The sequence below is a fragment of the Octopus sinensis genome, linkage group LG1 (assembly GCF_006345805.1).
Source record: "Octopus sinensis linkage group LG1, ASM634580v1, whole genome shotgun sequence".
Taxonomy (NCBI): Eukaryota; Metazoa; Mollusca; class Cephalopoda; order Octopoda; family Octopodidae; genus Octopus; species Octopus sinensis.
The window spans coordinates 192,561,352-192,576,084 of NC_042997.1; the positions used below are offsets into that span (position 1 = coordinate 192,561,352).

General features: G+C 39.3%; 1 protein-coding gene across 1 annotated transcript in view; it reads right to left on the minus strand.

The window, feature by feature from the left end:
* Nucleotides 1-14,059, minus strand: part of LOC115217744 (16 kDa calcium-binding protein) — a 22,867-nt gene extending 8,808 nt beyond the window's left edge. The window contains exon 1 of the mRNA XM_029787473.2: nucleotides 13,745-14,059. Within this exon, the coding sequence (XP_029643333.1) occupies nucleotides 13,745-13,894 (150 nt within the window). The 5' untranslated portion in view covers nucleotides 13,895-14,059. The remainder of the gene's footprint in view (nucleotides 1-13,744) is intronic.
* Between the last annotated feature and the right edge of the window lie 674 nt (nucleotides 14,060-14,733).

The window sequence follows — 14,733 nt, forward strand, 5'->3', positions numbered from 1 at the left end:
CCAAACGTACATACATACATACATACATACATACATACATACATACATACATACATACATATCATACATACATATATTATCACAACTGCCCGATGACGGGGACGCGAACCTCTGAGTAGCAGTCTTTTGTGTTATTTTTTGCAGTCTTTGCAGATTTAATAATTAAGCATATTACTCTACCTCTGGTATTCGAGTACTATTTTTTCCCACTTTGTTTCACATTCATGTGCTTACTCGGGATCCATATATACACACACACACATATATATATATATATATATATATAGTATTATATATATATATATAATATAAAACATAAACTATTACTTGGAATAAGGTATAGCTCATACTATAATTGATTCACTAATATATTGTATTGTTGAGGATAATATAGGAAATCTCTGGTGTTTAAAACATAGAAATAAGGCAAGATATTTAGAACAAGATACAACGATAAAAAAAATACGTGCAGATGGGTTGCATGTATATATATATATGCAACCCATTCGCACGTATTTTTTTTATTGTATTTTGTTCTAAATATCTTGCGTTATATATATATATATATATATATTTATATATATATATATATATATATTATATATATATTATATATATCTATATATATATATATATATATATATATATATATATATATTATATATATATGTAATCATACTATACGTGTCTAAATGCGTGTGTGGTGTGTATGCGTATATACGTGTGTACGAACATATTTTCCTACAATGGAAGATCATAAAAGTATGTGAAGGTTTTAGTCTTCAGTTGTTAAGCACTAAAGGAAGCATAGCGTTGCAGGTGTGCTTCTTTGAAGGCTGCTGATGGAATTTTATTTGAACTGGGTCTTTTGCCAGAGATCACTGACTAGTAGGTCTGTTACTTCTGCTAAAAAAATTCCTGTATAGCTTTGATAATGTGGAAGGTGAGAATCGTACCTTTCCACTGATTTTGTCAATGTGCATTTTGAGTGAATTTGGTACACGGATACTAAGTGGATACAAAAAGGGACTTGAAAATACAAGGACGTGTCATTCGGCGTTTTCTTTCGTCAGTCGAGTTCCAGATTATCTTTGCAGTTTCGGCTGGTTATACTCGAGACTGCTCCAATCTGGCCAGCCCCAAGGAAAAGCTAAGCTAAGAGCACTAGATTCCTTGAAAGAAAGCAGCGAATGTATTCGAAAAAACGGGGAAATGGTACATAAATATAAATGTAAACAACAGGACATTAACAACATACACACACACACATAGTTTTATATATATATATATATATATAACTCCAAGAAAGTTAGGGGTTGTCTGGGGAAAGGGATAATATCTATCCAATATACTGCTGGTATAATACCCAGTTATTAATACACAAGTGTTTTTTTATTGCAATGCAATTAACTTACCTAATGTATTAAATGGGTGAAGGTAAAGAGATATTTTACCATTAATTTATATTGCAAATAAGAAAATGGAGGAGTACAATAGTTCGTTCATCAGCTTTAGGACATTAAATATGTTAACTTATTTATTTATTAAAACGATAATCATAATAACATACATACATATAGCATATTATTCTATGCATATAAAAAAGAATACAAGTAATTATTAAAAAATGAATATAAATTATTAAAACAACTTACAGCTGTTTCAGCCCATGATAATAAATAAATAAGTTACTACTTAACATTTTTAATGTCCTAAAGCTGATGAACCAACTATTGTGCTCCTCCATTTTCTTATTTGCAATATATATATATATATATATATATATAATATATATATATATATATATATATATATATCTATATATATATATATATATATATATATTCTTTTACTTGTTTCAGTCATTTGACTGCAGCCATGCTGGGGCACCGCCTCTAGTCGAGCAAATCGATTCCAGGACTTATTCTTTGTAAACCTAGTACTTATTTTATCGGTCTCTTTTGCCGAACCGCTAAGTTACAGGGATATATATATATATATATGTATATGTGTATATATATATATATATATATACATACATACATACATACTTACATATATACATGCATACATACACACGCGCTAACACACACACACACATATTTCAAATATCAATTATAATAATAACAAAGGGTAAAAATCATTAATGATTTTTATCAGGTGGTCAGCGCGGGGAATAGAAACCTCATAGGTAACTTTTTACAAATATTTTATAATTATATATAGCTGATGAAGGCAATAGGTAATATTTTTTTTACTTTAAGTTGGAAACAGGATCTTGTACGCGGTTAATCGAAACTTTAATTCATTTTCTTTCTTTTGCTAACCTATTATGTGGTGTGTTTTTTCTCGGAGAATTTATGGTGGTAATAGTGTCTTTTGACGTCTATTTTTAAGTGCGTGGCGAGGCGCAAGCCAAGCCCTTATTATGATTATGCATATAATTATAAAATATTTGTGAAGTATATTTGCCACTTAAATGTGGCTAACCATTAAGGGTGGATGTTACTCTAGCTTGTAGCTCCAGGAGAACATCTTCTCCAGCTGGCTATTGACACACTTTCTGTGCCCTATCGGTATTTGCAAAGGGAAGTCATCCTTCCCGTCGTCAACCTACGTGATACGCACGGACCCGGGTTTCTGGATATTGATCCGTCATCAGCGCATGATTCCCTTTGCAAATACCGATAGGGCACAGAAAGTGTGTCAATAGCCAGCTGGAGAAGATGTTCTCCTGGGGCTACAAGCTACAGTAACATCCACCCTTAGTGGTTTGCCATATTTAGATGGCAAATATACTTCACATTGTCGTGCAGTTACTGTCTATACCTCGTTCAGAGATTTATTATATATATATCGCGTTTAAGTTAGTTTATTCAATCAACAAACATTGTAAAGGATAATGAGTAAACACCTCCTTTGGTCATGAATGACCGTGGGATTGCACCTAGAAAGTTACCATCTGAGGCACAAGTCTGAGCAAGGTTGTTTATGGAAGACCAGCAGTTGCCCATGCATACCAGCCTCCCCTCACCACGCCACCGATGTTATCCAAGAGAAAGACAAAGGCCGATACAGTTTGGCACAGTGACGTCGCAACTCATTCCTACAGCTGAGTGAATTGGAGCAACGTGAAATAAAGTGTCTTGCTCAAGAATACAACACACAACCCGGTCCAAGGATCGAACTCACTACCTCATGTTTGTGAGCCTGACGCTCTCACCACTAAGTCATGCACATTCGTCAGCAAACATTAATAGAGTATTATTTTACTATAACAAATATTTATATTTAGATTACTAACTATAATAGCAGCTGTTATTTCCTTTTTGGTGAGGGTTGATACTATCCTATAATTAAACATCGGTAGGTAGTGTAAGTAAGTGCTCTTGTAAAAGTATCATTTAATAAGATTTAGTAAAACCTTACAAACTAGTTTGGTGCTAACAAATACACCAACACTTACAAAAGTACAAGGAGGCACAGTACTTTTACTGCTTCTCGTCTTGCAAAAAAATCTCTCAGATATCTTCAGTCATATGCAGTCGCTTGTTGATTCGTTTTTATTCACAGCAGCGATCCGATTTCTCTACGTAACTCGTTGTGTCAGTCACAGCGTCTCAAGGCGGCGAGCTGGCAGAAACGTTAGCACGCCGGGCGAAATGCTCAGCGATATTTCGTCTGTCTTTACATTCTGAGTTCAAATTCCACCGAGGTCGACTTTACCTTTCATCCTTTCGGTGTCGATAAATTGAATACCACTATTTACATTATTTACTTTCGACGGATATTTGTGCTCGTCTTGTTTGTTGTTAACACAACGTTTCGGCTGATATACCTTCCAGCCGTCTTCAGGTGTCTTGGGGAAATTTCGAACCTAGGTTCTCATTCCTAAGGTATTTTTCGATTTTATTGTTGTTGTTGATTCAAACTCGGAATCGTGGGGTTAGTAGCCTGCGATTTTAACCACTACGCCATATGCCCGTGGGCAATTATGGAGTGAATTTTAGGGCTTATAAATCTAATATTCTCCTATCCTTCCTTAATACCGGTTCCCATATGCTGCTCATATCTGTACTCGGTCTGCTTTGAAGGTTGTTGTGTCCTAGCATATGTGCTGCTTCTTTTAGTTTTCGTATTTTCCAGGGGTGTTCTGTCTATCCGTCGAATGTAAATAATGTAAATAATGTAAATAATCTACATAATTCCTCATCTCTTAAATATAGAACTAAATTAAGTACCAGTTGCGTACTAGGGTCGATCTAAATGACTGGGCCCCTCCCCCAAAATTTCGAGTCTCTTGCCTAGAATAGAAAAGGGTCACAGCGTCTCACTGAAGTCATTTACTCTTCTTCGTACAAATATGAATCCCAATGTTTATCTTTCTTTTTAACTTTTACTTGTTTTGGTCATTTGACTGCGGCAAAGCTGGAGCACCGCCTTGAAGAGTTCGGTCGAACAAATCGCTCCCACTACTTAATTTTAAGGCTGGTACTTATTTTTATCGTTCTCTTTCACCAAGCCGTTGAGTTATAGTGATGTAAACAAATCAACGCCGGTTGTCAAGTAATGGAAGGGGAAATGACAAAAATACACACACTTACAGACACACACACACACGTACACACACATATATACGACAGGCTTCCGTACAGTTTCCGCCTAGTAAATTTACTCACAAACGTTTGTTAGCCTGGAGTTATGGTAGGAGCTAGCAGCGAAACTGAACCTAAAATCACATTGTTGCAAAGTAAACCTCATAACCGCATAGCCGCGCCTACGTCTATAAAAGTAATATATTCCCAAGCCGGGAATCGAACCCTGGCCGCCTGGGTGAAAGCCAGGAATCCTAACTACTTGAGCACATGGGAGAAGTAAAATGTTCCCAATCCGGAAGGCGTCGAGATGGCAGAATCGTTAGCACACCGGGCGAAGTGCTTAGCAGTATTTCGTTCGTCTTTACGCTCTGAGTTCAAATACCACCGAGGTCGACTTTGCCTTTCATCCTTTTGGGATCGATAAAATAAGTACCAGTTGCATACTGAGGTCGATGTAATCTACTTAGCCCCTCCCCCGCACTTGCTGGTCTTGTGCAAAAATTTGAAACCAAAATGTCTTCTTGAAGGCGTTCATTCTTCCTTATACGTGCCTTTTCCTTATTTAAGATTCTAGTGGGTGATTTAAGGAACATTTAGTTGCTAATTCTTGGAAGCTGAGCGTTTACTGAAGACATTTTTCATCTGTGTATATTATTCATGAATGCTGGGAATCGATTTAAAAAACAAAAAAAAAACAATGGGAATCCAAAGCTGCGACGTAAATATATATGTATGTATGTATATATATATATATATATATATATATATATATATATATATATATATATATATATATATATATAGCAATAATAATTCTCTAAATGAGATATAGACAGTAACTGCTTCATAACATAAGGGACTAAAGCCATCTGAATATGCTAGGGACAGGGCAGGGTGGTGTTACTGTTGCATTTAGCCCAGGCGAACATCAACGTCGCCAGATAGGCTTGACACCATCACGGTGTCCTTTATCCTGCAAGGGAGATAATCCCCGATGAAGCGGAAACTACACACGGACCTAGGTTTCAAGGTGTATTGCCTATCATCAACGTGTGGTAGGCCCCCGCTTCCTCGACGAACAACCCACTCTGCAGGATATTTATATATAGATTTTCAAGCAAAATACATTTGCTGATTTCGAAAATCTGTTCGACAGCAATAATAATTCTCTAAATGAGATATAGACAGTAACTGCTCCATAACATAAGGGACTAAAGCCATCTGAATATGGCTAGGGACAGGGCAGGGTGGTGGGGGTGTTACTGTTGTTCGTCGAGGAAGCGGGGGCCTACCACACGTTGATGATAGGCAATACACCTTGAAACCTAGGTCCGTGTGTGGTTTCCGCTTCATCGGGGAATTATCTCCCTTTGCAGGATAAAGGACACCGTGATGGTGTCAAGCCTATCTGGCGACGTTGATGTTCGCCTGGGGCTAAATGCAACAGTAACACCCCCACCACCCTGCCCTGTCCCTAGCCATATTCAGATGGCTTTAGTCCCTTATGTTATATATATATATATATTATATATATATATATAAACATACATATACGTTTCCAGGTCATTAACAATTTAGCTGGATTGAAATACTTATATCTCATCGAAACGAGAAATCGAGTTCGGTAATTTTTATCATATACCACTGTTTTATTTTCTATTCTGCGTTACGTCAATGATTCTTCAATGAAATAAAACTGCTCTAAGTGTCATTACAGCTATTAAAATGTCTGTAAAACCTGTAATGCACTCATGACTTTATCACGTTGTTTGCACTGGTTCTCGTCCGATCACCGGAGGTTGAGGAACATCGAAGCTTTTTCGTACTTTAGAAGGGTGATCGCTTGGGAAACCGATCATCAACATGATAGAAAACAGCTGGCGCAGTTGACTTGGTGCTCTGCTGACTGTTGCCTGCTTCAGTGTCTGGTCCTAGTGAGCATCGTCCTTCAGTAGTCCATGTTTGGTACAGGTTTCTCTATAGGTCGTTCAGACTTTCCCATTGTGTCTTCGAAGTTCTGACAGTGTGCAGCAGGAGACGCAGAAAGAAGCGCTTCTGTTGAGTACACCCACCCGATGGCCCCACTTCTGAAAACAGCAGGTTTTTCCCAGCCCTCAACGCGTGCTCCTTGCTTGCGTCTGTTCCATCTATCGTGTACCCAGGTGTAGTACACGGGAGCCTCAACATACAACAGTGTTCGGGCAAACAGATCACATTGGCATAATTTGAAGAAAGCTGTCAAAGGGGTTTCTCGTGGATTCAGAACTACGTTTCGAGCATTTTCTTCTGTGAAATATACACGCTGGCCATTTTCAAGATGCCTGCCTGACATCGCTCATGGATTTCGAAGCCCAGAATGCGCCACATTGTCTCGTTAGAGGAAATATACCTGCCCAACTTATATTGCTGAATTTCATCTGTCTGCCTGCCCTCCTGTTCAAGTCCCAAAACCGCCATATCTGAGCCCTTATTGATGCATTTACATACATATTTAATACTTTTTATAGAGTTGCATGACTCAATATTAACATGAACCTGCAATGTTTTAGACAGCAATGGGTTGCAGGGCACGATCAACCTGTTGTCAATTTCCATCCCTTGACCATTAACTTTGAGCTTGGTAGTGTTTAGGTTGATCAAAGGAAAATGAGTCGGTTATTTCCCTTGGCTAGGAAAACGAATGGATTATTTCCCTTGGCTGTTAAAGAAAAATATATGGATGCGGACTCCTTCTAGGATCCCTAGCCATCCAATTATAGATTTTTATTAAACTTCAATGAGCCTAGTAACAAACTGGATGTTACTTTAACATGTCTTCAAAGTTTCACGAAAATTCGTTAACAAGTGTAGACAGCAACTGAACACAAACTGACATCCAAACAGACAACTTGCGTCTATATATGTTTAGATATGTGTGTATATATGCATATGTATATACAGCTATATGTATATGTAGCTAAGTATGTATGCATGTACATACACATATGTGTACGTGTGTACGTGTGTGTGTGTGCGCACGCAGTATGGTTACGTGGTAAAGAAGTTCTTTTTATAACCTCGAGGTTCAAGTTTCGATCCTACTGCGCGGTGTCTTGGGTTTACGGCATTTTCCACAACCCATACCTTGTTAGCGAAGTATGGAAGCACTCCGTCGGTTACGACGACGAGGGTTCCGGTTGATCCGATCAACGGAACAGCCTGCTCGTGAAATTAATGTGTAAGTGGCTGAGCACTCCACAGACACGTGTACCCTTAACGTAGTTCTCGGGGATATTCAGCGTGACACAGAGAGTGACAAGGCCGGCCCTCTGAAATACAGGTACAACAGAAACAGGAAGAAAGAGTGAGAGAAAGTTGTGGTGAAAGAGTACAGCAGGGATCACCACCATCCCTGCCGGAGCCTCGCGGAGCTTTAGGTGTTTTCGCTCAATAAACACTCACAACGCCCGGCCTGGGAATCGAAACCGCGATCCTACGACCGCGAGTCCGCTGCCCTAACCACTGGGCCATTGCGTCTCCTTGTTAGCGATAGTGGGTAGGCGGAAAACGTATATAAGCACGTCAAGTGGATTGTACCTGTTATTGGAAAGATGTAACGATATGAATTTATTACACGCTGTGTCACAGCGAAACTGCTTGAGAATCACGTTATGGGTGCACGTGACAGCGGAATGCTCAGCCACTTACACGTCAACTCAGAAGCAAGCATTTCAGTTGCACCATCAACCGAATTATCTGCTTCGCCACCACTACAGCCACTATGGGGGGGGGGGGGGGTCGCGCAAAAATGCGCGTGTGCATATATGTGTATGTATGTATATGTGTGTGTGTGTGTGTGTGCGTGCATGTGTATAGGTGCACGTATGTGTGTACATGTGCGTATGTATGTGCGTGCGAGTGTTCATGATATTACATAATATATATACTAGAAAGGCGGTGAGTTGGCAGAAACGTTAGCATGCTGGGCGAAATGCTTAGCAGTATTTCGTCTGCCGCTATGTTCTGAGTTCAAATTCCTCCGAGGTCGACTTTGCCTTTCATCCTTTCGGGGTCGATAAATTAAGTACCAGTTAATTTATCGCATTGGGGTCGATATAATCGACTTAATACCTATGTCTGTCCTTGTTTGTCCTCTCTGTGTTTAGCCCCTTGTGGGTAGTAAAGAAATAGGTATTTCGTCTGCCGCTACGTTCTGAGTTCAAATTCCGCTGAGGTCGACTTTGCCTTTCATCCTTCCGGGGGTCGATAAATTAAATACCAGTTGCGTACAGGGTTCGAGATAATCATGTGCCCCCCTCCCCAAAATTTCGGGCCTTGTGCCTAGAGTAGAAATGATATTATATACTAGATTATATTGGTCTCAAAATTTGGCAGAGCGACTGAATAAGTTCCTTCACATTGACTACGCTGCGTTTCGGCTGATTGCTGTTATTCAATATCTGCATTTTTTTAAAGTGCATTATGAAGTTGTAAAAGCAAAAAGCCTCCTCAGGGCATAATTGACTGATATTTTTCATATCCTAACGGATGGAGAGTTTATTCCGATTGAGTTGTAGCATGCTACAAACATTGAGCAGCAACAATCAGCCGAAACGCTGCGTAGACAATATGAATGAACTTATTAATTTGACTAGACTATGTTAATTAAATATATATATATATATATATATTATGTGTGTGTGTGTGTGTGTGTGTGTGTGTGTGTGTGTGTGTGTGTGTGTGTGTGTGTGTGTGCCTATCTTTTATCTTTTATTGTTTCTATCATTGCACTGTAGTCATGCTAGCGTTACGCCTTGAAGGGTTTAGTCGAAGAAATTTACTCCAGTACTTTTTTAAGCCTAGTACTTTGTCTATCAGTGTCTTTCATGCTATGTCAAGGGGATGCAAACAAACCAGCACCATAAACACACGCACACGCACACACAAACACACTCATACACACACACACACACACACACACACACACACACACACACACACACGTTAGTACATAGTTCAAGAACAAGGTGGAGAAAGCAGTACTCGAATGCCAAAGGTGGAATATAATATATGTTAATTTATTACATATCATGTATTTCTTATAACTGTATAGAAAGTTTTATCCCATTATAAATTACACTCTATTTTGTAGTATTCTGTGCCTGTTCTTGAGAAACACTGGACGAGAGTATAGTTGACAGCAGTAGCCCAACATGTATACGTAAACAAACAGAAACCATTGATCATATTGCCTTCATGTGCAGCCGTTTTGCGCCCACAGAGTATCTCAACAGGTATGACAGAACGGCAAAGTATATTCACTGTGTAATCTGCAAGGACCTGGATCTGCCCTTGATAAAAAAAAAAAAAAGAACGTGATGGGAATACAAACCACCTCCAGTACTTGAAAATGATCACATCTCACTCCTTTGGAACTTTACTGTTCAAATAGACAGAAAGATAGATGCAAATAGGCCAGTCATTATACTGAAAGATTTCAGAGAAAAATCATATGACTGTCCCAATCGACATAAATGTATGTCAAGACCTAGCAAAAACTGAGCTAATATAAAGATCTTGATATTTTCTTATGGTTTGACACACTTTCTAGAACAATACTCAGTACAAAACCATTAACAATATTCAGTACGAATTCCATCAACATTGCCCATCTTTAAAATTTGTCCGAGGCTTGGCCCCCGAGCCATCCATCCACTACAGAAATGTTCGTGTCGTATCACAACACTATGACAGAACTATTTCACCTCAATTGGCTCTGCTTTCTTCAACATCGTGCCAGACACACATAAAGGAGGAACGTGGCTGTGTTATTTTTGTTTTAACCCCGCCAAGGAGGTTATGCTTTTGCCGGCGCTGGTTTGGGAAATTGGGCGATTGTCAGCATGCATGTATATGGGTGGAAATGAGCTGCTTGGTGGAGGTCTGCGCTCTCAGAGTGCTTTTCTAGTCTTCATATGAGATCACCATGTCGCGCACATATGCTCGTGATGCATGTGCCCGGTGTACCATTATCAGACGGGTTGTCATGGTGGGTATACTGGGCTTTCTATATTTTTCCCCAGTGTCACTTTGATGACATGCACTGCTCTCTCACTCAATAATAATAATAATAATAATAATTATGATGATGATGATGATGATGATGATGATAATAATAATAATAACAACAATAATAATAATAATAATGATGATGATGATGATGATGATGATGATGATGATAATAATAATAATAACAATAACAACAATAATAATAATAATAATAAAATAATAATAATAATAATAATAATAATAATAATAATAATAATAATAATAATGAATCGAAAATACGCAAGCTGCTGAGTTGTAATAGGATGCACCACCCAAAGGCAGACGTAGATCGCCTTTACCTTCCCAGAGCCCAAGGAGGTCGAGGCCTGATCCAATTTGAACTAGCTTACAAAACAACCACAATTGGACTGGCCAAATATCTCGAAATATCGAATGACTGGATGCTAAAGCTCGTGGAAAATCACGAGAGACGAAAGAAGCTTCATTCTATCATAAAGGAAAGCAAAAAATTTGCTATTGATCTCGTGCAAGATACCCAAACTGAACAACCCAAGGAAAGTACGGCAACTATTGTTGCAAAGAAGGTGAAAATGATGGCAACGAAAAAAGCGCACGAGCAATTGGCTGATAGGTGGGAGGAGAAACCTCTGCACGGCAAATATGTGACCCGCAGCAAACAAGCTGATGTTGACCAGAAGCAAACCCATCAGTGGCTACGGAGCTCAGGGCTAAAAGCAGAGAGCGAAGGTTTCATCCTGGCTGCTCAAGATCAAAGCCTATTAACCCGGAACTACCAGGCCAATGTGATGAAAAATGGAGCAGACCCAAAATGCCGATTCTGCAACGACATGATTGAAACAGTGGACCACCTAATCTCTGGATGTAAAGTCTTAGCACCAGTGGAGTATAAATTAAGACATGACAGAGTTGGCCAATATCTCCACTGGCTAATAAGTCGGCATTACAATATCAAAACTGCCGACAAGTGGTATAATCACCACCCTGAGGCTGTAACTGAAGGAGAAAATGTAACCATTCTGTGGGACTTTCCAGTACATACAGACCGAGCCATCAAGGCCAATAAACCAGATATTGTTGTGAAAGACCAAAACAATAAAGTTTGCTTATTGATCGACATGAGCATCCCCTGTGATCATAATATATCAGCGAAAGAGTTTGACAAGCTCAGAAAATATAAAGACCTACTCATTGAAATTGAGAAAATGTGGCATCTCAAGGCGGTTACAATACCAGTGATCGTAGGAGCACTAGGAATGATCAAGAAGGGAACCGAAAATTATATGAGAATGATCCCTGGCTTACCATCCCTGCAAGAAGTGCAAAAGATTGTCTTAACTGGTACATCACACGTATTGAGAAGAGCATTGTCGATGTGAGAACTGTTGCTGCTCATGTATTTTAATTTAACTTAAAAAAAAATTAAAAAAATGAACGAACTATTGAGTTTGGTTTAATGGTCTACCAATGTATACTATGAGTTTCTTTGCCCTAGGAGTCGGGAAGACACTCGGCAAGAAATGGAAGAAAAAAAAGTAATAATAATAATAATAATGATAATAATAATGATGATGATGATGATGATGATAACTCTTTTACTCTTTTACTTGTTACAGTAATTTGACTGTGGCCATGCTGGAGCACCACCTTTTAGTCGAGTAAATCGACCCCAGGACTTATTCTTTGTAAGCCTAGTACTTATTCTATCGGTTTCTTTTGCCGAACCGCTAAGTTACGGGGACGTAAACACACCAGCATCGGTTGTCAAGCGATGTTGGGAGGCCAAACACAGACACACAAACATACACACACACACACACACACACACACACACACACACACACACATATATATATATATATATATATATATTATATATATATATATATATATATATATAACATATATACGACGGGCTTCCTTCAGTTTCCGTCTACCAAATCCACTCACAAGGCTCTGGTCGGCTATAGTAGAAGACACTTGCCCAAGGTGCCACGCAGTGGGACTGAACCCGGAGCCATGTGGTTGGTAAGCAAGCTACTTACCACACAGCCACTCCTATGTCTTTATAATAATAATAATAATAATAATAATAATAATAATAATAATAATAATAATAACAACAACAACATTGGTGCAAGGTGAGCAATTTTGGGGGAGGGGATAAATCGATTATGTCAACCCCAGTGTACAAATGGTCCTCACTTTATCGACCCCGAGAGGAACTGAATAATTGACAAAGGATAATGATTTCCGATAAATGCTGTGGGGCGGGGTGGGGGCGGGTACTAATTGAATGAATCGATCTCAGTATTGGATAAGAAAATAAGAAATACCTATTTCTTTACTACCCACAAGGGACTACACACAGTGGGAGGGGGGGCAAACAAGGACAGACAGACGGATTAAGTCGATTATATCAACCCCCAGTGCGTAACTGGTACTTATTTAATCGACCCCGAAAGGATGAAAGGCAAAGTTGATCTCGGCGGAATTTGAACACAGAACGTAAAGACAGACGAAATACCTATTTCTTTACTACCCACAAGGGGCTAAATACAGAGAGGACAAACAAGGACAGACATACGGATTAAGTCGATTATATCGACTCCAGTGCGTAACTGGTACTTATTTAATCGATCCCGAAAGGATGAAAGGCAAAGTTGGCCTCGGCGGAATTTGAACACAGAACGTAAATACAGACGAAATACCTATTTCTTTACTACCCACAAGGGGCTAAATACAGAGAGGACACTGCATCTTTTAAGGCCCTCATGCTTTCCGAAATCCACCGAAACTACACCTGATTATATATACACTTTAGATGAGTTGTAGTGCACCTGAGCACTGTACACGATTATTATTATTATTATTATTATTATTATTATTATTATTATTATTATATCATTATTATTATTATTATTATTATTATTATTATTATTATTATAGGACAAACAAGACGAAGTTGATCTCGGCAAAGTTGATCTCGGCGGAATTTGAACTCAGAACGTAAAGACAGACGAAATACGGCTACGCATTTCGCCCGGCGTGCTAACCTTAAAATAAGAAATACTGCTTACCTTTGTTTGGCCGTAGTCACCACGGTAACCGTTTTTTGACAAAAGGTCTACAATTTCTTTGAAGCGTAATGTCCCGTTTTTGTCTTTATCTGCTTCATCGAAATCCACATTGAATTCCTTTAGTTTCCCCACTGTCCATTCGCTTGCCATTGCTTGCTGTTTAGGAATCTTCTTTGCACCGGTAACAGCAGAAGAACTTGCTTGCTTTGGTGGTAAGAATAACACTAATTGTTAAGACAATTTATATCGGTAATGAGGTGCTGTGCTGAAGAATTTAGCGGATAGGTGTATAAATATAGAACAACTGCATATAAGTGAGGGTGTGTGTGTGCGTCCGTATGTGTGCGTGTGTGTGCGTGTGCATGCGTGTATATGTGTGTGTGTGTGCGTATGTATAAATGTACGTGCGTATGTATGTGCACACGTATGTGTGTGTGTGTGTGTTTGTATGTTTGTGTGTTTGTGAGTTTAAGTGTGTATGTGTACGTGTGTATGCGCGTATGCGCGTAAGCGAGTGTACTTGGAGAGAAGGGAGAGGGTGAGAGAGTGAGAGAGAGTGAAAGAGGCAGTGAGAGAGGGAGAGAGAGAGGGAGAGGGGAGGGAGAGAGAGAGTGAAAGAGACAGTGAGAGAGGGAGAGATGGGGGAAGGAGAGACAGTGAGAGAGGGAGGGAGAGAGGGGAGGGAGGGAGAGATAGTTAGATAGGGAGAGAGAGAGAAGGGAGGGAGGGAGAGACAGTGAGAGAGGGAGAGAGAGAGGGGGAGGGAGGGAGAGACAGTTAGATAGGGAGAGAGAGAGAAGGGAGGGAGAGAGAGACAGTGAGAGAGAGGGGGAGAGACAGTGAGAGAGGGAGAGAGAGAGAAACAAAGATAAACAGAGAAAGAGGGGTGAGAAATAAAATAGAGAGGAAGCTTGATCAAACAAACACCTCCCCCCCCATCTTTCGCTCTAATTTACCGAAAACTTTGGTGTCGAAACAACAGTCAGCTG